General features: G+C 32.4%; 1 protein-coding gene across 1 annotated transcript in view; it reads left to right on the top strand.

Annotated features, from left to right (window-relative positions):
- Positions 1-3,729: 3,729 nt before the first annotated feature.
- LOC103569051 (inactive dipeptidyl peptidase 10) overlaps positions 3,730-20,464 on the top strand; it is a 53,340-nt gene continuing 36,605 nt past the window's right edge. The window contains exons 1-6 of the mRNA XM_053740227.1: positions 3,730-3,831; positions 4,612-4,773; positions 4,869-5,021; positions 5,097-5,224; positions 5,307-5,518; positions 17,737-18,004. Of these exons, the coding sequence (XP_053596202.1) occupies positions 3,799-3,831; positions 4,612-4,773; positions 4,869-5,021; positions 5,097-5,224; positions 5,307-5,518; positions 17,737-18,004 (956 nt within the window). The 5' untranslated portion in view covers positions 3,730-3,798. The remainder of the gene's footprint in view (positions 3,832-4,611; positions 4,774-4,868; positions 5,022-5,096; positions 5,225-5,306; positions 5,519-17,736; positions 18,005-20,464) is intronic.

Here is a 20,464-nt window from a genome sequence, read left to right as displayed (position 1 = left end):
TCAGTGAAAGTGTGCGCACTGGAGTCGGCGATTTTTATGCTGATTTTTTCCTCGAAAGTACACCTAAAAAAAGAGACGACCCTGAAAATTTGAGCCAGATATGTGCGAATCCGGCCGCTGGAGAATTTTTTGAATTTTAAAAAAAGTCGATTTTTCACTAATTTTCAAATATTTGTATCTCAGCTTGTATATAACTTTAAGATTCCTGCCCAGCGGCATTCTTCTCAGTAAGAGTTATACTTTCATGAAAAAAATAGATGTTAGGTCTGAACTTATATCGGGCATATCTAATAGCTTCCAACTAAACAACTGTTTTGATTAAATTTTGCCTATTTATAAAACACTATTATATGTAACGTATTTGAAGTAGAGAGTCGACGAGCAGTAAATATCTTTTGTCGAGATATATTTTAATGAAATCTACCCAGTTTTTGCTTAATTGCTCCGATTCTGTAAAGTTATAGCTATTTAAAACTAATCAAACTTTAAAAAATCGCTGTTTTTAATAGCTAGGACTTTTTTCTGCAAATGTCGATTTGTTTTAAACTTTTAGGAAAGCTGCTTTATTCTGTCCCCAGGAAGCCCTGAAAATTTAAACTAGGGAATCGAGCTTATACCTGAAATATAAATTGTTTAATATTGTCAAAATTGCATTGAACCTGGTAAGGAATTCCTTAATAGTCATCAATTTAGCACATAAAATAATGATTATTGCGCTCCTTGAGCTCGAAAACATTGTTGTGAATACATTTTTGAGCTCTTCGAGCTAGGAAATACTTTTGGGTTCCATTGTTTTCCGCAAAAAACGTTTTTTACCATTCATTTCTTCAACGATATCTCTCGAAGAAATTAACCGATTGAAACGGTTAAGGCGGCGATCGACTCATTTTATTAAGTTCTAGAGCTGATCAGATTTTGAAGTTGATTGTTCAACTCGTTTCTGAGAAATAAAAAAAATAAACTAAAATAAAAAATTTTTTCGTAATTCGCCAGTATTTTGGAGTTTAGTTGATCAAATGATCTGAAATTTTTATCAAACTTGATGGCTAATGAGCTCTTTCGATTGTTGCCTTAACCATCCAAATCGGTTCATTAGTTAAAAAGACAAAGAGTTTATACACACACACACACACACACGCTCGCGCGCGCACGAACATCATTCTGAAAATAGTCAGAATAGCTTCCTAAGACCTTAAAAATGTCGACATTTCATGAAAACTCGATTTTCGGAAATCCGGGTGAAAACCATAACTTCCCGAACTTTTTGAAAATCATCGATTTTCTTTGCGGAAAGTTAAAAAATAATTTATCTCACCAATGCAATAGAAACCTCATGGCGTTTCAATATCAAGTATTATATTTTTTAGATAAATTAAATGTCAAAATATTAACTATAACAAATACATAACTTTTATACTTAAACCTTTCTATCGCAATGCTGTCGAAATATGCACATTTTTTAAAAGTAACATTTCTTCCATAAATGTGATACAAAGTTTCGATGCTAAATAAATATTACTATTTTTTATGTACGAGTGCTGTAACAGCATGAATATAGCCGAAATATTGTAATGTTACATTATGATGTAAATGTGACGATAAAATAGAGTCCCCAAGATTATGTCACTCACAAGTTAATTTTGTTATCTAATTTCGACATAATATCTAGAATGTAAAGCTAACGTAACTGTGTGATGTAAATATAAGGTCATATTTATGTCACAAATTTTACGTTCTATTTACATTCCAATTTGTCAATAGAATGTAAAATTTATGTTGAATTTGTTACGTTACACGTTCTTCAGACGTGATATTATTGTTATGATGGTGTGTGTTCACTGGAATATACATTTATATATTCCAGTGAACACACCAACATAACAATGATATCACGTCTAAAAAACATGTAAATATATATATTAGAGTGCTTTATTTGAAACGAACTTTTTTTTTCTTTTAGCGGGAACAAAAAAATTTTATTATTTATATTGAGAAAAAAATTCCCTAAAAATTTCAGCTCTTAATTTTAATTTTAAGTAATTTCTCTCGAGTATCCAAGTTTTCCCATTTAGAAAACATGTAAATCGAATAACTTTTCTTTTAAATTACTATAACGTAGCCCGGGTTTGAGCTATCGTTTTAAAACCAGTTTTTATTTGTAGAGTAATTGTTGCTTTTTAAATGTGGATAAAACGGTTTTGGTCTCACTCCATCTATATCGATTGTATCTGCTCCGCAAGTCAATTTTTCAGTTTTTTCATTTATTTTTGTTAATAGTGAAGAAACGGTTCATCTTACCAACAATATGCAAACGACCAATCTTTTAGGAAATTTTATCTTCTACAAAATTGTTTAAAACACTTATATCGCTAAAGTGTACTGTTCATGAGATACATGCATTTTAACATTTTACAGTAAAAAAAATTGTGAGCTTACTACAGTATTAATCTTTTTTACTGTAATATGTTGAAATGCATGTATCTTATAAACAGTGCACTTTAGAAATATAAGCATCATCAGCATTTTTGTAGAGAGCAAAATTTTCTAAAAGAATGGTCCTATGTATATTTTTGGTAAGATGAGCTGTTTCTTTACAATTAACACAAATAAATGAAAAATCGATATGAATGGGGTGAGACCGAATTGAAAATTGCACATTGAAAAAGCAACAATTATTCTACAAATAATAACTGGTTTCAAAACGATAGCTCAAAATCGGGCTAAGTTATAGTAATTTAAAAAAAAAGTTATTCGATTTACATGCTTTCCTAATGGGAAAACTTTGATGCTCGAGAGGAAGTGCTTAAAATTAAAATTAAGAGCTGAAACTTCTAGGGAATTTTTTTCCCAATATAAATAACAAAATTTTCTTGTGTGCGCTACAAAAAAAAATTTTTTCGTTTCAAATGAAGCACCCTAATATATATACTTCGTTATTTTCTTAAAAGCATGAACTTTCAGGTCTCGTATGACTAAAAATCGTATACGCACGAGAGGAAAGGACACTCTAACCCGCGTAATATTGTCTCTCAAGCCAAAGGCGTAATATACTATTCATAAAAAGGTGATTTTTCTCACTAAGAAGGTACATTACCTATCAGTCTTAGACTTTAATGTCATCGTAGTCATGATAAATCCTTTTTTATCTGTAAGAAACGTTGGAATTGTTTATTTTATCTAAGAAATGAAGATTTGTGAGATCCATATATGCACACAAACTCGATTACTATCCTAAAACTAGTTGAGAACAATTTTTAAAACATCAAGAAATTAACATCTGTAGAAAATTAAAATCCAAAAAACTTGACTGAAATCAATCATTGCCCTTTATTTTAAATTTTCACTTTTTTCAGGGAAAAGATAATTATGCCGAAAATACATTGTAAAAGCTCTTGAAGTTCATAATGCTAATAGGAACGTTAATTACGTTAAAAGGTATTTTTTTTTTTTTTTTTTTTTTTTGAAAAAAGTAAAAAAAAAAAGGATTATAATTAGTTCGATCATAAATTCAGTAAAATACATAATTATTTATATTATACCAACATTCATTATTCACCCCTGATGTTCATTGAAACTATATAATTCTGCGCAGATAGCTGTTCGCGCAGACTCTACAGCATCACTACGGATCCTTCTAGTCACAGTACCAAAACTTTTTTTAGTGAAAGCGGAGTTCGCTTCAGTCTCATAATTACAATTTCTTATATTTGTTAGTAAAAATTTTTTTATTTACGAATGCGGTAACAGGAAGCATTATTAATATTTAAAGATAATATATAATTGAAAAAGTTATTTAAAATGGCTGATCACGACAACATGTATGATGATGAGGTATTTATTTTAATTTTATCTTATTATATTGTAAACATGTGAATTTATGTAAAGCTAATTAAAATCAATGAGCAGCCATTTTAATTTTCAATTTTACATGAATAATATACAAATTTGAAAATGGCTTATTAAACTCAATTAAAATTCAATTCATAGAGTATTATATTCAACATAATTGTAGACTTTACTACACGATCAAATTTTTGAATAGGAAAAATACAAAAAAAAAGCGCGTGTTTAAACGCGGTAATTATTAGAGCAACAAGGTTCCACAGTTGAATTGAGCACCCCACTAATTTTTGCTGTATCGATTTCGTGAGAGTGTAGCTACTAAAGCAATAACTGTTAGAAAAATGCCATTAGCTGCTCGAGACTTGAATAAAATGTGGAAAATTATCGACCTTTTTTTCAATCTAGTCTAATTTTCATTCGACTTTGGTTAAAAGCTCCCAAAAATGTAATAAAAGATTAATGTGAAATAAAAGGCTTTTTGCAAAAATTATAATAATATATCACTTTTCCTGTAATTATTGTAAAAAAAAAAATCGTATTATTATTTATGGTAAAAACAAGCGCTTATTTTATACCAATGGATCAAAATATCAAATAAAGTGTAAGAAAGGTCACATTATTCTATTTAAAGATCGTTTATTAATATATCATCTCACTGTGCATTATTTATTTTTTACGTTTGACCATTATAAATAACTTCACAACTAATACATTATTTAATTTTTCAAAGACTATCATATATAAAAAAAAATATTGAATGATTTCCAGGAGTTGGTGTCAACAAATCCCAATCAAAGAAATTGGCGAGGAATTTTGATAGCTTTACTCGTGATTATTGCTGTTCTAGCTTTGATTGTTACATCCGTGGTTGTCTTAACACCTCCTGACGAAGGTCCTCGTGTTCGTGGAACGCGATTACGTTTATCTGATGTAAATTATACTTGTTATTAAGACAATAGTAAAAAAAAAAAAATTTTTTTTAATTAAAAAATAATGTATAATGTTATCGATTAAATCGATTTCAGATATTATCTGGAGAGTTATCTCCACTTCCATTTAATGGTACTTGGGTAAGTAATCGTCATATATGCTATCGTGATCCTTGGGGTGGTATTTCATTATTAGATGCATCTGATCCAAATGCGACGGCTCGCAGCCTTATGTCGAATGAAACTTTCGTAAGTTTTTCTCATTCAACTTAATTAGGAAAAATTCCGTTTGTCATAATTGAATTAATTTGTGAAATTTTACAGCGACGTCTTAATCCAACAACATTTTCTCTTTCGTCAGATCATCGATATCTTCTTTTATCTCAAAATGTTGAGAAACTATTTAGATTTTCATACCTTGCCCAATACATTATTTATGATATTAATGCACGGTTAGCAAAAGTTTATTAATTTTCTTATTTCTTTTGAAATATTTTTATTAAGTCATTTTAATCATTATGTTTTAACCCATAGTGACGTAATTCCTCTAACTACTAATCCAGAAAAATACGTTCATCCTTACTTGTTATACGCTCAATGGACTCCTCGAGGTCACGGTGTTATAATGGTTCAAAATTATGATATTTATTATAAAACAAGTCCAACATCTAATATTGAATATCGTGTAACTAATACAGCTGTACCTGGTATTTTATCTAATGGATTTCCAGATTGGCTTTATGAAGGTAATTTATGTTTTTGAGGATTTATTAATTTATATGTATATTCAAGTCGCTCAATAATATCTAATTTGAGAGAGAATTGTCGGAAAACTCTAAACTTCGATTAAGGCATGATAAATTCTTGAGATGTAGTATCAGATTCCAGAAATTACATTTTCACTGTTTAAAGAAAGTTTTGTAAGATGAACTACAGTATATACATTTTTAGTAATTAAAATAAAGGAGTTGGAAGATCTGTAGTGGACACCTCAATCGCTCATGTGATAGAAATAAATAATCTATTAAATTCTTAAAATTAAGGCCATCAAAATTATAATTTTCGACATTATTAATTTTTTACTTGAAGAAACGTAATAATCCAAGCGAATTTGTTAATACCAAAAATTTGAATTTCATTGAAGTTCATTTCTGGTATAGTACACGGAGAAAAAATTAAAGGAACTGTTCCTAGTACGTTTATGAAATATCATCCCATACCGTTATGGTAATGATTACTAGGGATTATGGGATATAGACCCATACTTTTTGGGAAGGTTTCCATAAATATGGTAACAATTCCTATCATTATGGTAACAGTTCCCATATCGCATATGAAAGAATCATGGTAATGATTACTATACTCATAGGAATAGTTCCCATAAGCAAATAGGAACCAATCCTATAACCACATTGTAACAGTTCCTATAATATTATGGGAATGGTTACCATAATATTATGGGAATGGTTACCATAATATTATGGGAATTATTACCATAATATTACGGGAATGGTTACCATTTTATTGTAATATAGTTTCACAAAAAGATTAAATATACAAAAAAAATGCTTATTACAAACAAAAATTATTATAATTTCTAAATATTATGGTAACCATACTCATAATATTATGGTAACCATTCCTATAATATTATGGTAACTGTTCCTATAATATTATGGTAAGCATTCCCATAATATTATGGTAACTGTTCCTATAATATTATGGTAACCATTCCCATAATATTATGGTAACCATTCCCATAATATTATGGTAACCATTCCCATAATATTATGGTAACTATTCCCATAATATTATGGTAACCATTCCCATAATATTATGGTAACTATTCCCATAATATTATGGTAACCATTCCCATAATATTATGGTAACCATTCCCATAATATTATGGTAACTATTCCCATAATATTATGGTAACCATTCCCATAATATTATGGTAACTATTCCCATAATATTATGGTAACCATTCCCATAATATTATGGTAACCATTCCCATAATATTATAGTAACCATTACCATACGTACATAGTAACGATTACCATAATTGCATAGGAACTATTCCGATACCGTATGGGAATTATATCCATAATTATAGGAATGGTTACTATAATATATATGGGTGCCGTTCCTATAATCAACATTTCAAAAAAACCAGTTACCATGCAGTATGGGAACCATTCCCATAATATATTGTAACTGTTACTATAATTTTCTCTCCGTGTGGAAATCGATAAATATTTCAGTATGTTTTAACAATTATACCAGATTCATACCCAGATTATACTCAAATCGTTTCATGTTATGGGTATATTTATGAAGTTTTCATACTCAAATGATACTGAAAAAAAAGTTATTTTAAGCACGATTCATACTCAAATTATACCGATATCAGAGAGGATGAGGACAATATTTTTCTATATAAGTCTTGACCTGGGAAAAAGAAAAAAAGATTTTTTTGAATTAAATAAATTTATTGAATACATAGAAAATTATAAGAATACCATTTCAATTGAGCATTTAGCATTAGAAAGCATTTTATTAGGAAATAGTTCACAAATTATTTTCATAATAATTTAATTATTGATTTACTTGTTTACTTATTCTACTTTTTTTTTTTTTTTTTTTTACTAAAATAAAAATAATTTCAGTTCTAAAGGAAATATATCTGTCTATGTTTGATAGACATACAATTATTATTAATATATTATTTATTTGATTCTATTGCAATAATAACCCTAGTGGATCCGAATTACGGTAAATTACCGTATTTATGGAAAATCCCATATTTTACCGCAATTTTACCGTAATTTATGGTATATTGGCGTAATATACGGTAGATTACCGCAACACTGTAATTTACGGCAAAATGCTGTATTTTACGGTAATTCTACTGAATACGTAAATTACAACAAATTTGCGGTACAAATACCGCAGTATTGCCGTAAATTTTAAGATGAATTGCCGCAATTTGCCGTAATTCACGGTATTGTACTCTAAATTACAGTAATTAGCGGTAAATTACGGCAATTCTTCCGAATGCCGTAAATTACGATACTTCACGGTTATTAACGGTCAATTGCAGTAATAAAATAAGAACAAAAATGTTCATTTCATCAAGATCTGTAACAGCATCATGAGAACTTGACGAGACTTTCAAGTGATAAGTCAGAAGTTCGGATCCTCAGTCAATTAACACTTTTTTTTTTAAATATTTATTCAAAAAAATACATAAGTAAATTATTCGACTAATATTCTTAAATACATTGAATATATCGATATCTGAGAATTTTTTAACTTCCCGCTAAGAAAATCGACGATTTTCAAAAAATTCGGGAAGTTAGTGGTTTCACCCCGATTTTCAAAAATCGGGCTTTCATCATATGTTGACGTTTGAAGGTGTGAGGATGCTATTCAGACATTTTCAGAGCGATGTCTGTATGGGTGTATGTATGTGTGGGTGCGTGTGTGTGCGGATGTAAACCTCTCATATCGTTTTAATGAATGAACCGATATAGATTTATTTGTGGCATTCGAAAAATTTCTTCTGAACTTAGATTTTCAGAAAATTTTAGATCATTCAGTCAAATAGTCTCTGAGATATTTAAGAAAAGCGAAAAAAAAAAATTTGTTTGTTCGTTTTTTTTAGATATTTTAAAAACTGTCGGATCGATCAATTCCAAAATCTAATCAGCTCCAGAATTCGATAAAAGCTTCCGATTGACGCCAAGAACGTCTCAATCAAAAACTAATAAGTTCTTGTTTATGTAAGTCATTGGAAGTGACTTCTTAAAAATCATGTTTGCTCGTATCACGAAATACTTACACGATACAGATACAACGTATCACGTAAGCTTATTTTTGAGCTAATTATTGAACATAATTATAAATAAATATGTAAAAAACGCTTATTTGTTAATTATTTTGGAGTCTAAATTTTTTAATTTTAATATAATGCGTAAGCTTTGGAGCTTGGAAAGCTCATAAACAAGTGAAATAAAGGTATTTTCGAGCTCGAAGAGCTCGAAAATGTATTTATACTAATGTTTTCGATATTTTAGAGCTCGAAAACAGCGGGAAGTTACGGGGCTGGCCCGCAGGGCCAACCGATGCCCAGATTTTTTTTCTTAGTATAACTTTGGTATTAATTTTTCAAAAACATACCAAAATTATTATCATAGATAAGTATAATCTGAGTATACTTTAAGAGTTGTACCGAAATCTTACTCAAATACCAGGTATGTTTTAGATATTTTTTCGGTCAAACCGAATTCGCTAGGGAACTCTTGAACGAGGCCTAAACAGAAAAAAAAAGTTGATCTTAATATCAATTAAAAAATCCTTATATGTATGATATATTTTCTCAGCTCAAATTATTTTAACTTACCGCGTTGAAAATCAACGATTTTCGAAAAATTAGGGAAGTTATTAGTTCCGTCCGGATATTTGAAAATCGAATTTTCATCAGCCATCGACGTTTCGAAGTCCTAGGAAGTTATTTCGATCATTTTTAGAATGATGTCCAAGTGTCTGTGTCTATATATAGTAGGGTGGCTCATTTCAAACGACTATTTTTTTTTTCGCTCCATTGACGAAATATTATTCTAGACATAAAAAAAAAATTTTCCATCAAATTTGAGCCCTTAATATTAATTTTAAGTACTCGCTAAATGAATTCGAAATTTTCCCGTTTAATTAACACGTAAATTAAATTTTTTTTTTTTTCAATTATCTATACCTTCGCGGCATTTTATAATATTTAGTCACTATTAGGCGAAAATTACAGAGGAATCTTTTCTCTTTGAAAATGCTTGTAGTTAATTTGTGTTTTGTAACCGGCCTCACCGGTAAAAAATCTTAAAGCCAATTTTTTTTCGAATTTCATAGTTTTTTTTATTTTACTCGCAAACCACTAACTTTACAACAAAATTGTATAGAACTTCTTTTGTAGATAATTGGATGTTCTACAAAAAAAGTTATTTGCGCCAATATCGTTGAACCAGTAGTTCTCGAGATAAATCCAATAATATTTCGCAAAATTTTAAAAATCGCTGTTTTATCTGAGATTTTAGTACTTTATTTAATATTTTCGATTGTTTAGGGAAAAAAAAATAATTATGTACTATTTTATTATAATTACATAATTGTTAAAAAATTATTGTCTCGCTCTACTACCATTATTGAAAATTACATTTCTTATAAAAATGTATGGATTATTTTTTTATTAAAATAATTTTTATGAATAAAGTTCTAAAATTGCGGTTGTTGATTGCAAATAATAACGAACTTAAAAAATATTTTAATTGTTAGTTGTCAATAAATGACGGCAGTTCACGCCCAGAGCTCATCAGAATTTTTCATCGAGATTTGTCAAAATTATTTACCTCACTTTAATAATTTAAACGTTAAGGATCATGAACTCTAGGAGGATAATAATAAAAACAATTTGGAAAAGCCCAATGTGCACGACTCATAATCCTCATTTATTATGAAATAATAAAATAATAATAAAAAAATGGCGGAGAGCACGAATAAACTTAAAATATACACAATTTCCATACATATACAAAAAAAAAATATGTAAATAGAAACAAATGAAAAAAAAAGAATTGAATTGAAAAAATTGAGGCTTACCAAATAGCAGTAACATAAAAGAAAACAGCTGTACTAGGGCGGTAATGTGCAAGCGCCCCTGGCGGAATAAATGTACGCATAATGTAAACATATATCACCATCCATGTTAATCTACATAGGTATATCTGTATGTGTAGTTATACAACCTTTTTATTCTTTTATTAAGTGTAATTAAGTGACACACAGTTACCTAGCCATTTTCAATAGGGGATCTACAAATCTTTCAAAGAATTTAAAAAAAAAAAATTTGATTCAATTACTGGATTTTTTCCCAAACTATCTTGTATACGGGATTCACACTTGACGGACAGGAGATTATTTTAAACTATTTTGATGTTTTTTCGGTTTTTATTGAACTAAATAAATTTTCGAAAAGTATGGAATTAATCTCCATTAAATTATCTTCAAAATGGTGTGCAACATATCTTAATTCCATGAATCAACAACGGTATAATAATTCAAATCGTTGCCGAAGTGAGGCAAAAAAAATTTTTTGATCGTAAAACACTCGCTGATGCTTTGCATCATGAGTCGTGCAAAAAATTCTTTTAATAAAATTTATTTGCATACTTGGCTGATTGCCGGCTGCCATTAATCGACCGATAGTCGAGCGCCATTAATGGACCAGGGTTATCGTTCGTATATTCAGCTGTTCATGGGACATTACAAGTTGTCAACGACTGGCCGCTAATTATCATACTTCGCCCGGCGATGGGCCATCCAAGGGCCGGTTTCCAAATTTTGTATGGGTAAGAAAAGATGGAATTATGTGTTAGGAGACAGCTTCATATGACATGACATTTTTTTGATGATATATTTACTATTACATATTATTTATTTCTTCGGCCATAATTTCATAAGTAAAGTACTAAAATCTCAGATAAAACAGCGATTTTTAAAATTTTGCGAAATATTATTGGATTTATCTCGAGAACTACTGGTTCAACGATATTGGCGCAAATAACTTTTTTTGTAGAACATCAAATTATCTACAAAAGAAGTTCTATACAATTTTGTTGTAAAGTTAGTGGTTTGCGAGTAAAATAAAAAAAACTATGAAATTCGAAAAAAAATTGGCTTTAAGATTTTTTACCGGTGAGGCCGGTTACAAAACACAAATTAACTACAAGCATTTTCAAAGAGAAAAGATTCCTCTGTAATTTTCGCCTAATAGTGACTAAATATTATAAAATGCCGCGAAGGTATAGATAATTGAAAAAAAAAAAAATTTAATTTACGTGTTAATTAAACGGGAAAATTTCAAATTCATTTAGCGAGTACTTAAAATCAAAATTAAGGGCTCAAATTTGGTGGAAATTTTTTTTTTATGTCTAGATTAATATTTTGTCAATGGAGCGATAAAAAAAATAGTCGTTTCAAATGAGCCACCCTAATATATATATATATATATATTAAGGTGCTTCGTTTTCGGCGAAAGTATTTTTTTTGTTGCTCATCAAGCAAAATATTGTTTTTTATGCTAAAACAAAAATTCTTGCCAAGTTTGAACTCTTAATTCCAATCCTGAGTACTTTCCATTTGATTTCAAAGATTTCCCATTTAAAACACACGTAAATTAAATTACTTTTTTGTTACCTTTCTAATACTCAGCTGCGTTTTCTGATATCGACGCGGTTTTGATCGCAATTTGTAGGGCATTTAATGTTCTTCAAAAGTGCCCATAGTAACTTAGCTGTAATTCCAGCTGTTTCACTGATGTCCGCTGAGGAAGTCATTTTTCGTATCAAATTTGTATGCTCCATATGCTCTTGACTGGAGTTGCTTTTGCTGCTTCACGAATACCAATAGCTTTTAACATTAATCTTACCAGCGGATGCGCACTCAACCTATCCACTCCACCTGTACTTACCAACGAACTGATGACCGATTTCTTAGCGAGGATGGTCTGATAAGCCATTTCTTTATTATTAAACAAAAATCCAATGTATGCTTTCCATGTTGACCCTCTCCAAGCCGAAGATACCAGATCAATGTCAGAACTCTTCAGGCCCGTAACTAAATCGGCTCACCCCGTATCTTTCAGACCTCTAAACGTAGGTCTTTCATGTTCTGGGGTGGCCGCCCGGTCACCATACCTATTAGGAAGTGCTCCAAGTTCTTCAACTCGAAGAGGGCCGATATGTCCCTGCTCCTCAACTCTGCTCTCCAGAATGTTTTTTCCCAATCGACTTTTTGCTGTTTACTAACAAGCCCAGCTGCTGAAAAGTGCTTCTGATCTGTCTCATTTGCTCTCGGAGAATCTGTGGATTTTGATGAGCTATCAGGGAATCGTCCAAGTATACCAATACTCTTATGCCCAGCTGACGGAATAGACTCGCTAGCCAGTTGCTGAGTCTTGAGAAGGCTAGCGGAGCGCTTGACAAGCCGAACGGCAGACACGTCATGTTGTAAACTCGTCCTTTGTTCACTAGACACAAGTACCTTTGATGACAATTTGTTACGGGAACATGAAAATAAGCCTGCGAAATGTCCAACTTCCCCATATCGTCGTTTCGTTGAAGAAAGCGAGGAGCTTTCAGCTCCTGATCTATCAGCCGGAATTTTTCGGGGTGGAGCTACTCGTTCAGGCTTTTTAAATTGAAAACCTAGCGTACCGACCCGTCTGGTTTTGGTATTAAAACCATCTTGGAGATAAAACCTTTTGCTCAAGTCACCTCCTTCAATATCCCTGCCTTGAGAAGACTTTCTATCTTCACTGACATCCTCCCTGACTCCCTTGTCGCAAATCTTTTTAAGTTTTCCTCTGAAAATGGTACTGTTATCGGTTTTTTTTAAACGGAATTATATACCCCTTCAGCATGTCTAGAATATACTCCGGAGCTTCCATCTGTCGCCACTGGGTGGTGGACTCCTTCAACTGGCCCCTTTGAAACTGGTAGTCACAATCTTTTAAATCGATGCTCCTTTTTACTCGACTCTTCTTTTCTAAGGTCTCTGGACGCTCTTTTGGCATCTTTTGTCCCTGGTTTACGGAAGGACGATGAACCAGCTGACGTCTGAGCCTTAGATTTTTGAGCTTGAGAGAAACTTGCACTGCTTGGAGTGCGATTGAACTTAGGCTTCGGATTTTGATACTCTCTATCCTCATAAACTTTCTGACCTTGACCGAAGACCTTGTTAAATCCTCCTCGCTGATCGAAAAATTTAGACAATGCCTCCTCGTCGAATAAATGTGATTCAGATGGTGAGATATCCGCCATTTTCTCCGCCAGGTGTTGATCCCTTGGCTTAAAAGTCTTCCTTCTCATGTCAATCAATTCCGCTCATCTAGCACAAGTATAATGGAGTAGATCATCGGAGATCTCCTTGAAAGCCGAATCTCCTAGGAAATTTTCTTTAATATCTTCATATGCTGCCGGGTACTTTTGTGCAATTTTTTGCACCTCTTCAGCAATTTTCTGCCTCTGTCTCAACATCCCATGCGCTATTGTCCCAGCCATTTCCTCAGCTCGTTCCAACAGCGTGTTGCCAAAAGACTTATGTACCAGTCTTGAAGTTTCTTTTGTACCTCTTTATACCTAATCCTGTTCCAGAACTGTGTTCTCAGCTTCTGGCATGCGATACCCTGTATCTTGATCTCTGGCGCTGGTGGTGGTATCAATGGCGCACTCTCTTTCACTTCAGGTATCAGCGACAGAGCTTCTGAATAAGCTGCGTGATTTTCATGCTTCAGTAGCAAAACCGGTGGTTCCCAATCCGAGGTATCCTGCCTATACTGCTCTGCGAAGCTCTGCTCCTCTACGCCATCATCGTAAGAGTCCTTCGACTCCGAACAACCAGACCTGTCTCTTCCTTTCCTTTTTTCTATTTTATTCAGCATAACTTGGAACATGTTTTCCATTTTTTCCTCCAGGATCAATACTTTGGATCTTTTTGGAGGTCTCTCGATTCCTGGCAAACTCTTAGCCCCTCTTTTATCACCTGGACTCTCGTTCTCATCCGTTTCCGACCCTGAGCTTTCCTCAGCCGGTTTCAACAGAGCTGCTGCTTGCTTACGAGACACAAACTGGTCCTTAATCGGTCTCAAAGCCTGAATAAAAATCTCTGCCTGACTTGCTGAGCCTTTTATCTTGTTGGTGACCGCTGGAGGACTCATAATTAAAGCCCAACAGAAAGCCCAGTCCAACATTTCCACCTTGTAGTCTCGATATTCCTGAGCCGACATCTTCAGCCCATTGAGTATCTTGTCACGCTCTTCTGTCTCCGCTGCTTCCTCTACCAACTCTTCCATCGTCAGGAACGCTGACTCCTGCACGTTCATCTGGAAAATGAGAGACAAAATCCCGATTAGGTGATGCCTAATTACCAAACAAAGCTTGAGATAAAATGTCTGCAAGTTATTTTGCCTCAGTCTTATTCATATACCCGTCATTGAGTCAAGCATAGTCTCGATCCTCAACGAGAATCTAAGAGTCCAGTTGATTTGGCTGGACACTGTGTCTGAGCCGTTGCGGCTGTATAATGGGAGTTCGCGGCTACCGCTCCGTGAAACGCTGCGCTTATACGATTAGCCCTAACGGACCCGCATACGCAAGAGCTCTGTTGGTCACGGCTGCGTCTCCCCAACCGTGACGTCCGCGGCAGCGTCTCGTGAGCCTTTCACGGCTGCGTCTCGCAAGCCTTTTACGGCTGCTTTTCTATCTCTGGAACAAATAAAATCAAAAACAAACAGGAGTAAAGTCCTTACCTTCCTTGGTTATCCGATAAAGTAAGATATTGTTATTTTATTTATTTATTTGAACACTTTTCACTTTACGAACGTTACGCAACGTTTGGGTTTCATACACATTACTCAATAAACAATAGTGTACTGACAAGTCACGTCACCAGACGGGACGTGCTAGCCAGCCCGGAAATTTGCAAGTAAGTAGAGGGGATTTCCCCCCTCCTGGCCTATATTGGAAGGGCAAAATTCGCAACTTTGAGCGGAATATGCGCGAAAGATAAGGTAGATAATCTCCGATAGATTAAGCTGAAGGCACAGACCCGAAATACACTAACAACAATTATTGTTATTAGATCCAAATTCTGTGTGTGTGCAATTAAATCAGTGTACACGCACATAAAAGTGTGTGAAACATAGCGCCCTTTTTTCACGAATGTTGTATGTGTGCAATTACAAAAACATACCCACACAGAAAAAAGTATAGAAAATAGCGCCCTTTTTTATGAATTTTGTGTATGTGCAATTAAAATAATGTATCCACACACAAAAAAATGTCAAAAGTGGCACTAGCGGGTATTTTGTCGCGAGTGATTTGTCTTCGGGTCAAAGGTCCTGTCACCGAGTTCCAAATTGATAGACATTGAAAGACATGATACCATCAAATTGTAAGGTCGAGTATGTTCCTCATGAAATCGGTAGTCAGCTGATAAGTTGATTCGCCGGGTCTATTTTATCAGTCTATTTTTTCCGGGTCTATTTTTCCCGAATCTAATTTTTCCGGGGCTATTTTTTTCGATCACCGACCATGCCTGTTCATGTATGATCAGGCCTGATCATACCTACCCATGCCTGTTCATGTCTGTCCATGTCTGAAGCGTTGAATACGCTCAGGCCTGATTATACCTGTCCATGCTTGTTCATCTCTGTTCATGCCTGTTCATGCCTGAAGCGTTGAATACGCTCAGACTTAATCATACCTATTCACGCCTGTTCATGTCTTGTCGGGTTTGATCATTTTTTCCTGGGTATATAAAATTCTATATCAGTCATATATAATTACATCTACGTTAGTTATACGTAATAATAATTAAGGTAGTTATATTTAATTATAATTAAGATTTTTAATTTAATCCCAAATGTTAGGCTTGATCAGACATGGACAGGCATGGGCAGGTATGATCAGGCCTGATCATGTCTAATTTCAGGCCTGATCATTCATGAACAGGCATAGTCAGGTCTGATCATTTGTTCTTGGGTTCCCGAAATTTTTGAAAATCATCGATTTTCTTAGCGGGAAGTTAAAAATGATAATTAATATTTAATTTTTTTAATTATTAAAATTAATATGACTCGGAAACTATGGACTTTAGCGACTTGACTCATAGGGCTTTTTTTGAAGGAAATAAAATTTCCTATAAAATTCCCACTGACATTTTTGATGTGCATTCATTGGTTTACGTTCTGCAAGCCAATAAAGGTCAATTTGATACGAGAAACAGCTTCCTTAGCGGGCATCAGCGAAACAGCTGGAATTACAGCTAAATTACTATGGGCACTTTCGAAAAACACCAAATGCCCTACAATTTGCGACCAAAACCGCGTCGATATCATGAAACGCAGCTGAGTATTAGAAAGTTAAAGAAAAATTAATTCAATTTAAGAGTATTTTAAGTGGGAAATCTTTGAAATCAAATGGAAAGTACTTTGGATTGGAATTAAGAGCTCAAACTTGGCAAGAATTTTTTTTTTAGCATAAGAAACAATATTTTTTTTGATGAGCAACAAAAAAAATATTTTTGCCGGAAACGAAGTACTCTAATATACATGCATGCGTGTGCGCGCGCGTGTGTGTGTGTTAACCTTCGATAACATTTTAACTAATCAACCAATTTGAAATTTCTTACAAAGGACAATGAATTGACCCGAAATTCTAATTAGTTTTAAAATTTAACAAAGCACGTTAATTGTCGCAAAAGAACCATCGTAATCAATTGATATATTGGAGAGATCGTTTGAGAAAGAAATGGTAAAAAACGGTTTTTTGCAATATTTTCTATATCAGAGCATATCAAAGTAATGACTTCTGGTCCTCCTTTAGTGATTCAGTTGAAGTACTGTCAGCCTTATCGCCTACCAGGGGAAAATACAAAATTTTGTAACAAATTGGAAATTAGTCCTAGTGGCAAAAACGAAGTTCTTGATAAGTCTGACGATTAATAAGCATTTCTGTAAAAAGAATGATCTTTACTTAAAATATAAAAAAATTCTATTTTATCTTGATTTTTAATCATTACAAAATTATATGCCACTACGTTAGCATTCTGAATTCAACTTAGTAACAAATATTAGTAAATATAATATTTTTTATAGCAAAGATATTAGTATTTATAGTATATACATATTTCAAAAATATCCCGAGTCTAAAAAATCTATAATTCAAGGATTTGAAATATTTATCAGTACTATTCAAAGCATTTATAACTTTGTTTAGGAAGCGTTTATCCGATAAAAATGCCAACCACTGTTAAAATTTTCTGACTAGGTCAAAAATTAAATTTATGGATAATTCATTGAAATTTACGATTCGAAATAGTATCAACAATATCAAAATCTGTTTTCGTTTGTTAGAGGAAATTCTTCAAAGTTCTCAAGCAATCTGGATGTCAAAAGATGGCCATATGATGTTATATGCATCTTTCAATGACTCATTAGTTGAGGAAATGCACATATCATGGTTTGGTGCAGAAAATAAAAACCTTTATCCGGAAACATTGTCTTTAAGATATCCTAGACCTGGTACACCGAATCCTCAGGTGAAACTTCATGTTGCGGATTTGGCTGATCCTAAAAATATCAACATTAAAACTGTTAAGCCACCAGCTATTCTTGAGCATACGTAAGTTAAAGTATTAAAATATATTTCTCTAGTACCTGTAAAAATAATCACTAGTGAAAAATTGTTTTTGAGATATTTACTTAGATGTCTCATTGATTTAAAGAGTTTTAGGATAAAATTAAATAGAAATTAATTTTTTTTTTGACATTTTCAATAAATTTCGAGGTCAGAAATTGCCAAAGATAGATTAATGAAGTTTTAATCATAGCACAAAAATCAATCATGTACCTTCGAACCTTTATTAATAATGGAAAAATTATCATAAAACAAAAAAGGAAAATATACTTTACTTTATCACCTATGACGTACTTTCTACCAAATGAGTCTACATATTTCCGATAAAAATTCATGCGATAAAAAGTCCTCGAAGAGCTCGAGAACATAAGTGTGAATATGTTTTCAAGCTGGAAAATCCTATTGCATGCAATTTTTTTTTTATGAGCTTATCAAGCTTTAAAAAGTTACGTTCTATGCCAAAATTTGAAAATTGAAGAATCGAAGTCATTAATAAAGAACGGTTTTTAAATTTTAATTTTCGTTTATGTTTAATAACATAAAAGTATTGAGGCAGAAATCACTGTCTGTGATCGAAATCAAGATTTAAATAATTTTTGACTCATGTCAGAGCAATAACATATAAAATATCCGAGAAAAATATTAAAAACTGTGTTTTTTCGATTTTTTTGTTGATAATATGATTTAAACTGAATAACGAATTAGATAACATTCCCTGACTAAACGAAACGATTTGTGACGATTAAAACTATTTTAATCGTTTTAAATCATCACGAATCGTCAATTAATGATTGAAGAGTATTGAAAACGATTAAAATTTCAAATCGTCATAAATCATTTTTAATCTTAATGCAGGACCGGAAATTGCTATATATTATTTTACGATTAAAAACGATTTATGACGATTTGAAATTTTAATCATCTTTAATCGCTTTTAATCGTAAAATAATCGTCTTTTGACGATTAGAGACGATTAAATCTGAAAAACCATGACAATTATGACGACTAAAGATGATTAACGATGATTAAATTTTTTATCGTTTTTAATCGTCACAAATCGTTTTGTTTAATCAGGGTTTTATGACGACCAAAAGAGACCATAAAGAGGAAGAATTTGTATGATTTCAGACACATTTTAGTACATTACATTACGATTCATCCGGAAAAAACAACATAAAATGTTATTTTTTCCACTTTTCAATACCGATAGCTTTTGAACTAATAAGCCGATTTTGACGTTTGAGGTAGCAATCGGAGCGTTTTATTGAATTCTAAAGCTCATTTTAATTTGGAATCGATCGGGTCAGTTGTTTCGAAAATATTTGGAAAAAACCGTTTTTCATCATTTCTTTCTTCCGCAATATCTCTCGAACGCACTAACCGAGTGAGATGGGTAAGGCAGCAATCGGCGCGTTTTATTAAATTTTAGAGCTGATTAGATTTTTAAGTCGATTGTTCAAGTAATTTCTGAGAAATCACTAAAAAACTAGAAAAACAATTTTTTTTTTCGTAATTCGCCAATATTTTCGAGTCTACATGATCGAATGACCTAAAATTCTCAGGAAAGTTAATGGTCAGCAAGTTCTGTCGATTACCGCCTTAACCATTTGAATCGAGACATTAGTTAAAAAGTTACAAAGAGGTTACTTACACGCACACACGCACACCCCCACACACATACACACACTCGGATATCATTCTGAAAATAGTCAGAATAGCTTTCTAGAACCTTAAAACGTCGACACCTAAGGAAATTTCGATTTTCGCAAATTGGGGTGTAAACTATAACTTCCTGAATTTTTTGAAAATCGCTAATTTTCTTAACGGGAAGTTAAAAATACTATCGATTCATGAGCCGTTTTATTCAAGTGTTTTTGTGATCACGAGAAGTTAGTCAATTAATTTATATCATCTCCCCTAAGCTAAATTATTTATTTTAAGAATAATATATTAACGAATTAACTTTAAGTCGTATTACAACTATTCCTCAATGAATTTTTTATATGATAATATAAGTTCCAACCTAATTTAACACTAGACTGGTCAATAAACGCGACCTAACAACTTTGGTTAAGTAATGAGGAAATCGCCGCAATGCTTTTGAGAGTTCGACGTTGCCTGATCGCTCTAGATATTTACTATTGGTGTAGTATTTCTGGCGGAAATACCGTAAAAAATTCGAACATGAAAAAGAATTTTCAACTTTATTTTTATTAATTTTAAACTCTGTGTTAAATTGAGAGAATGCACAAAAGGATTCTGGTGTAGGTGTGGTTAATTCAATAACTAGAGAGTAATACAAAAATTACAGATCATCAATTAGATGTTTTATTAACAATATGTACACTGAAAACCTGTGAAAAAAATACTTAAAAGTGAATACAACTCAATATACATGCGATTGCGAATGCAACGGATATAAGTTCACGTATAAAAACTCGACCA

This window comes from Microplitis demolitor, chromosome 6 (genome assembly GCF_026212275.2).
Source record: "Microplitis demolitor isolate Queensland-Clemson2020A chromosome 6, iyMicDemo2.1a, whole genome shotgun sequence".
Lineage (NCBI taxonomy): Eukaryota > Metazoa > Arthropoda > Insecta > Hymenoptera > Braconidae > Microplitis > Microplitis demolitor.
This window is presented reverse-complemented; position numbering and strand designations above follow the sequence as displayed.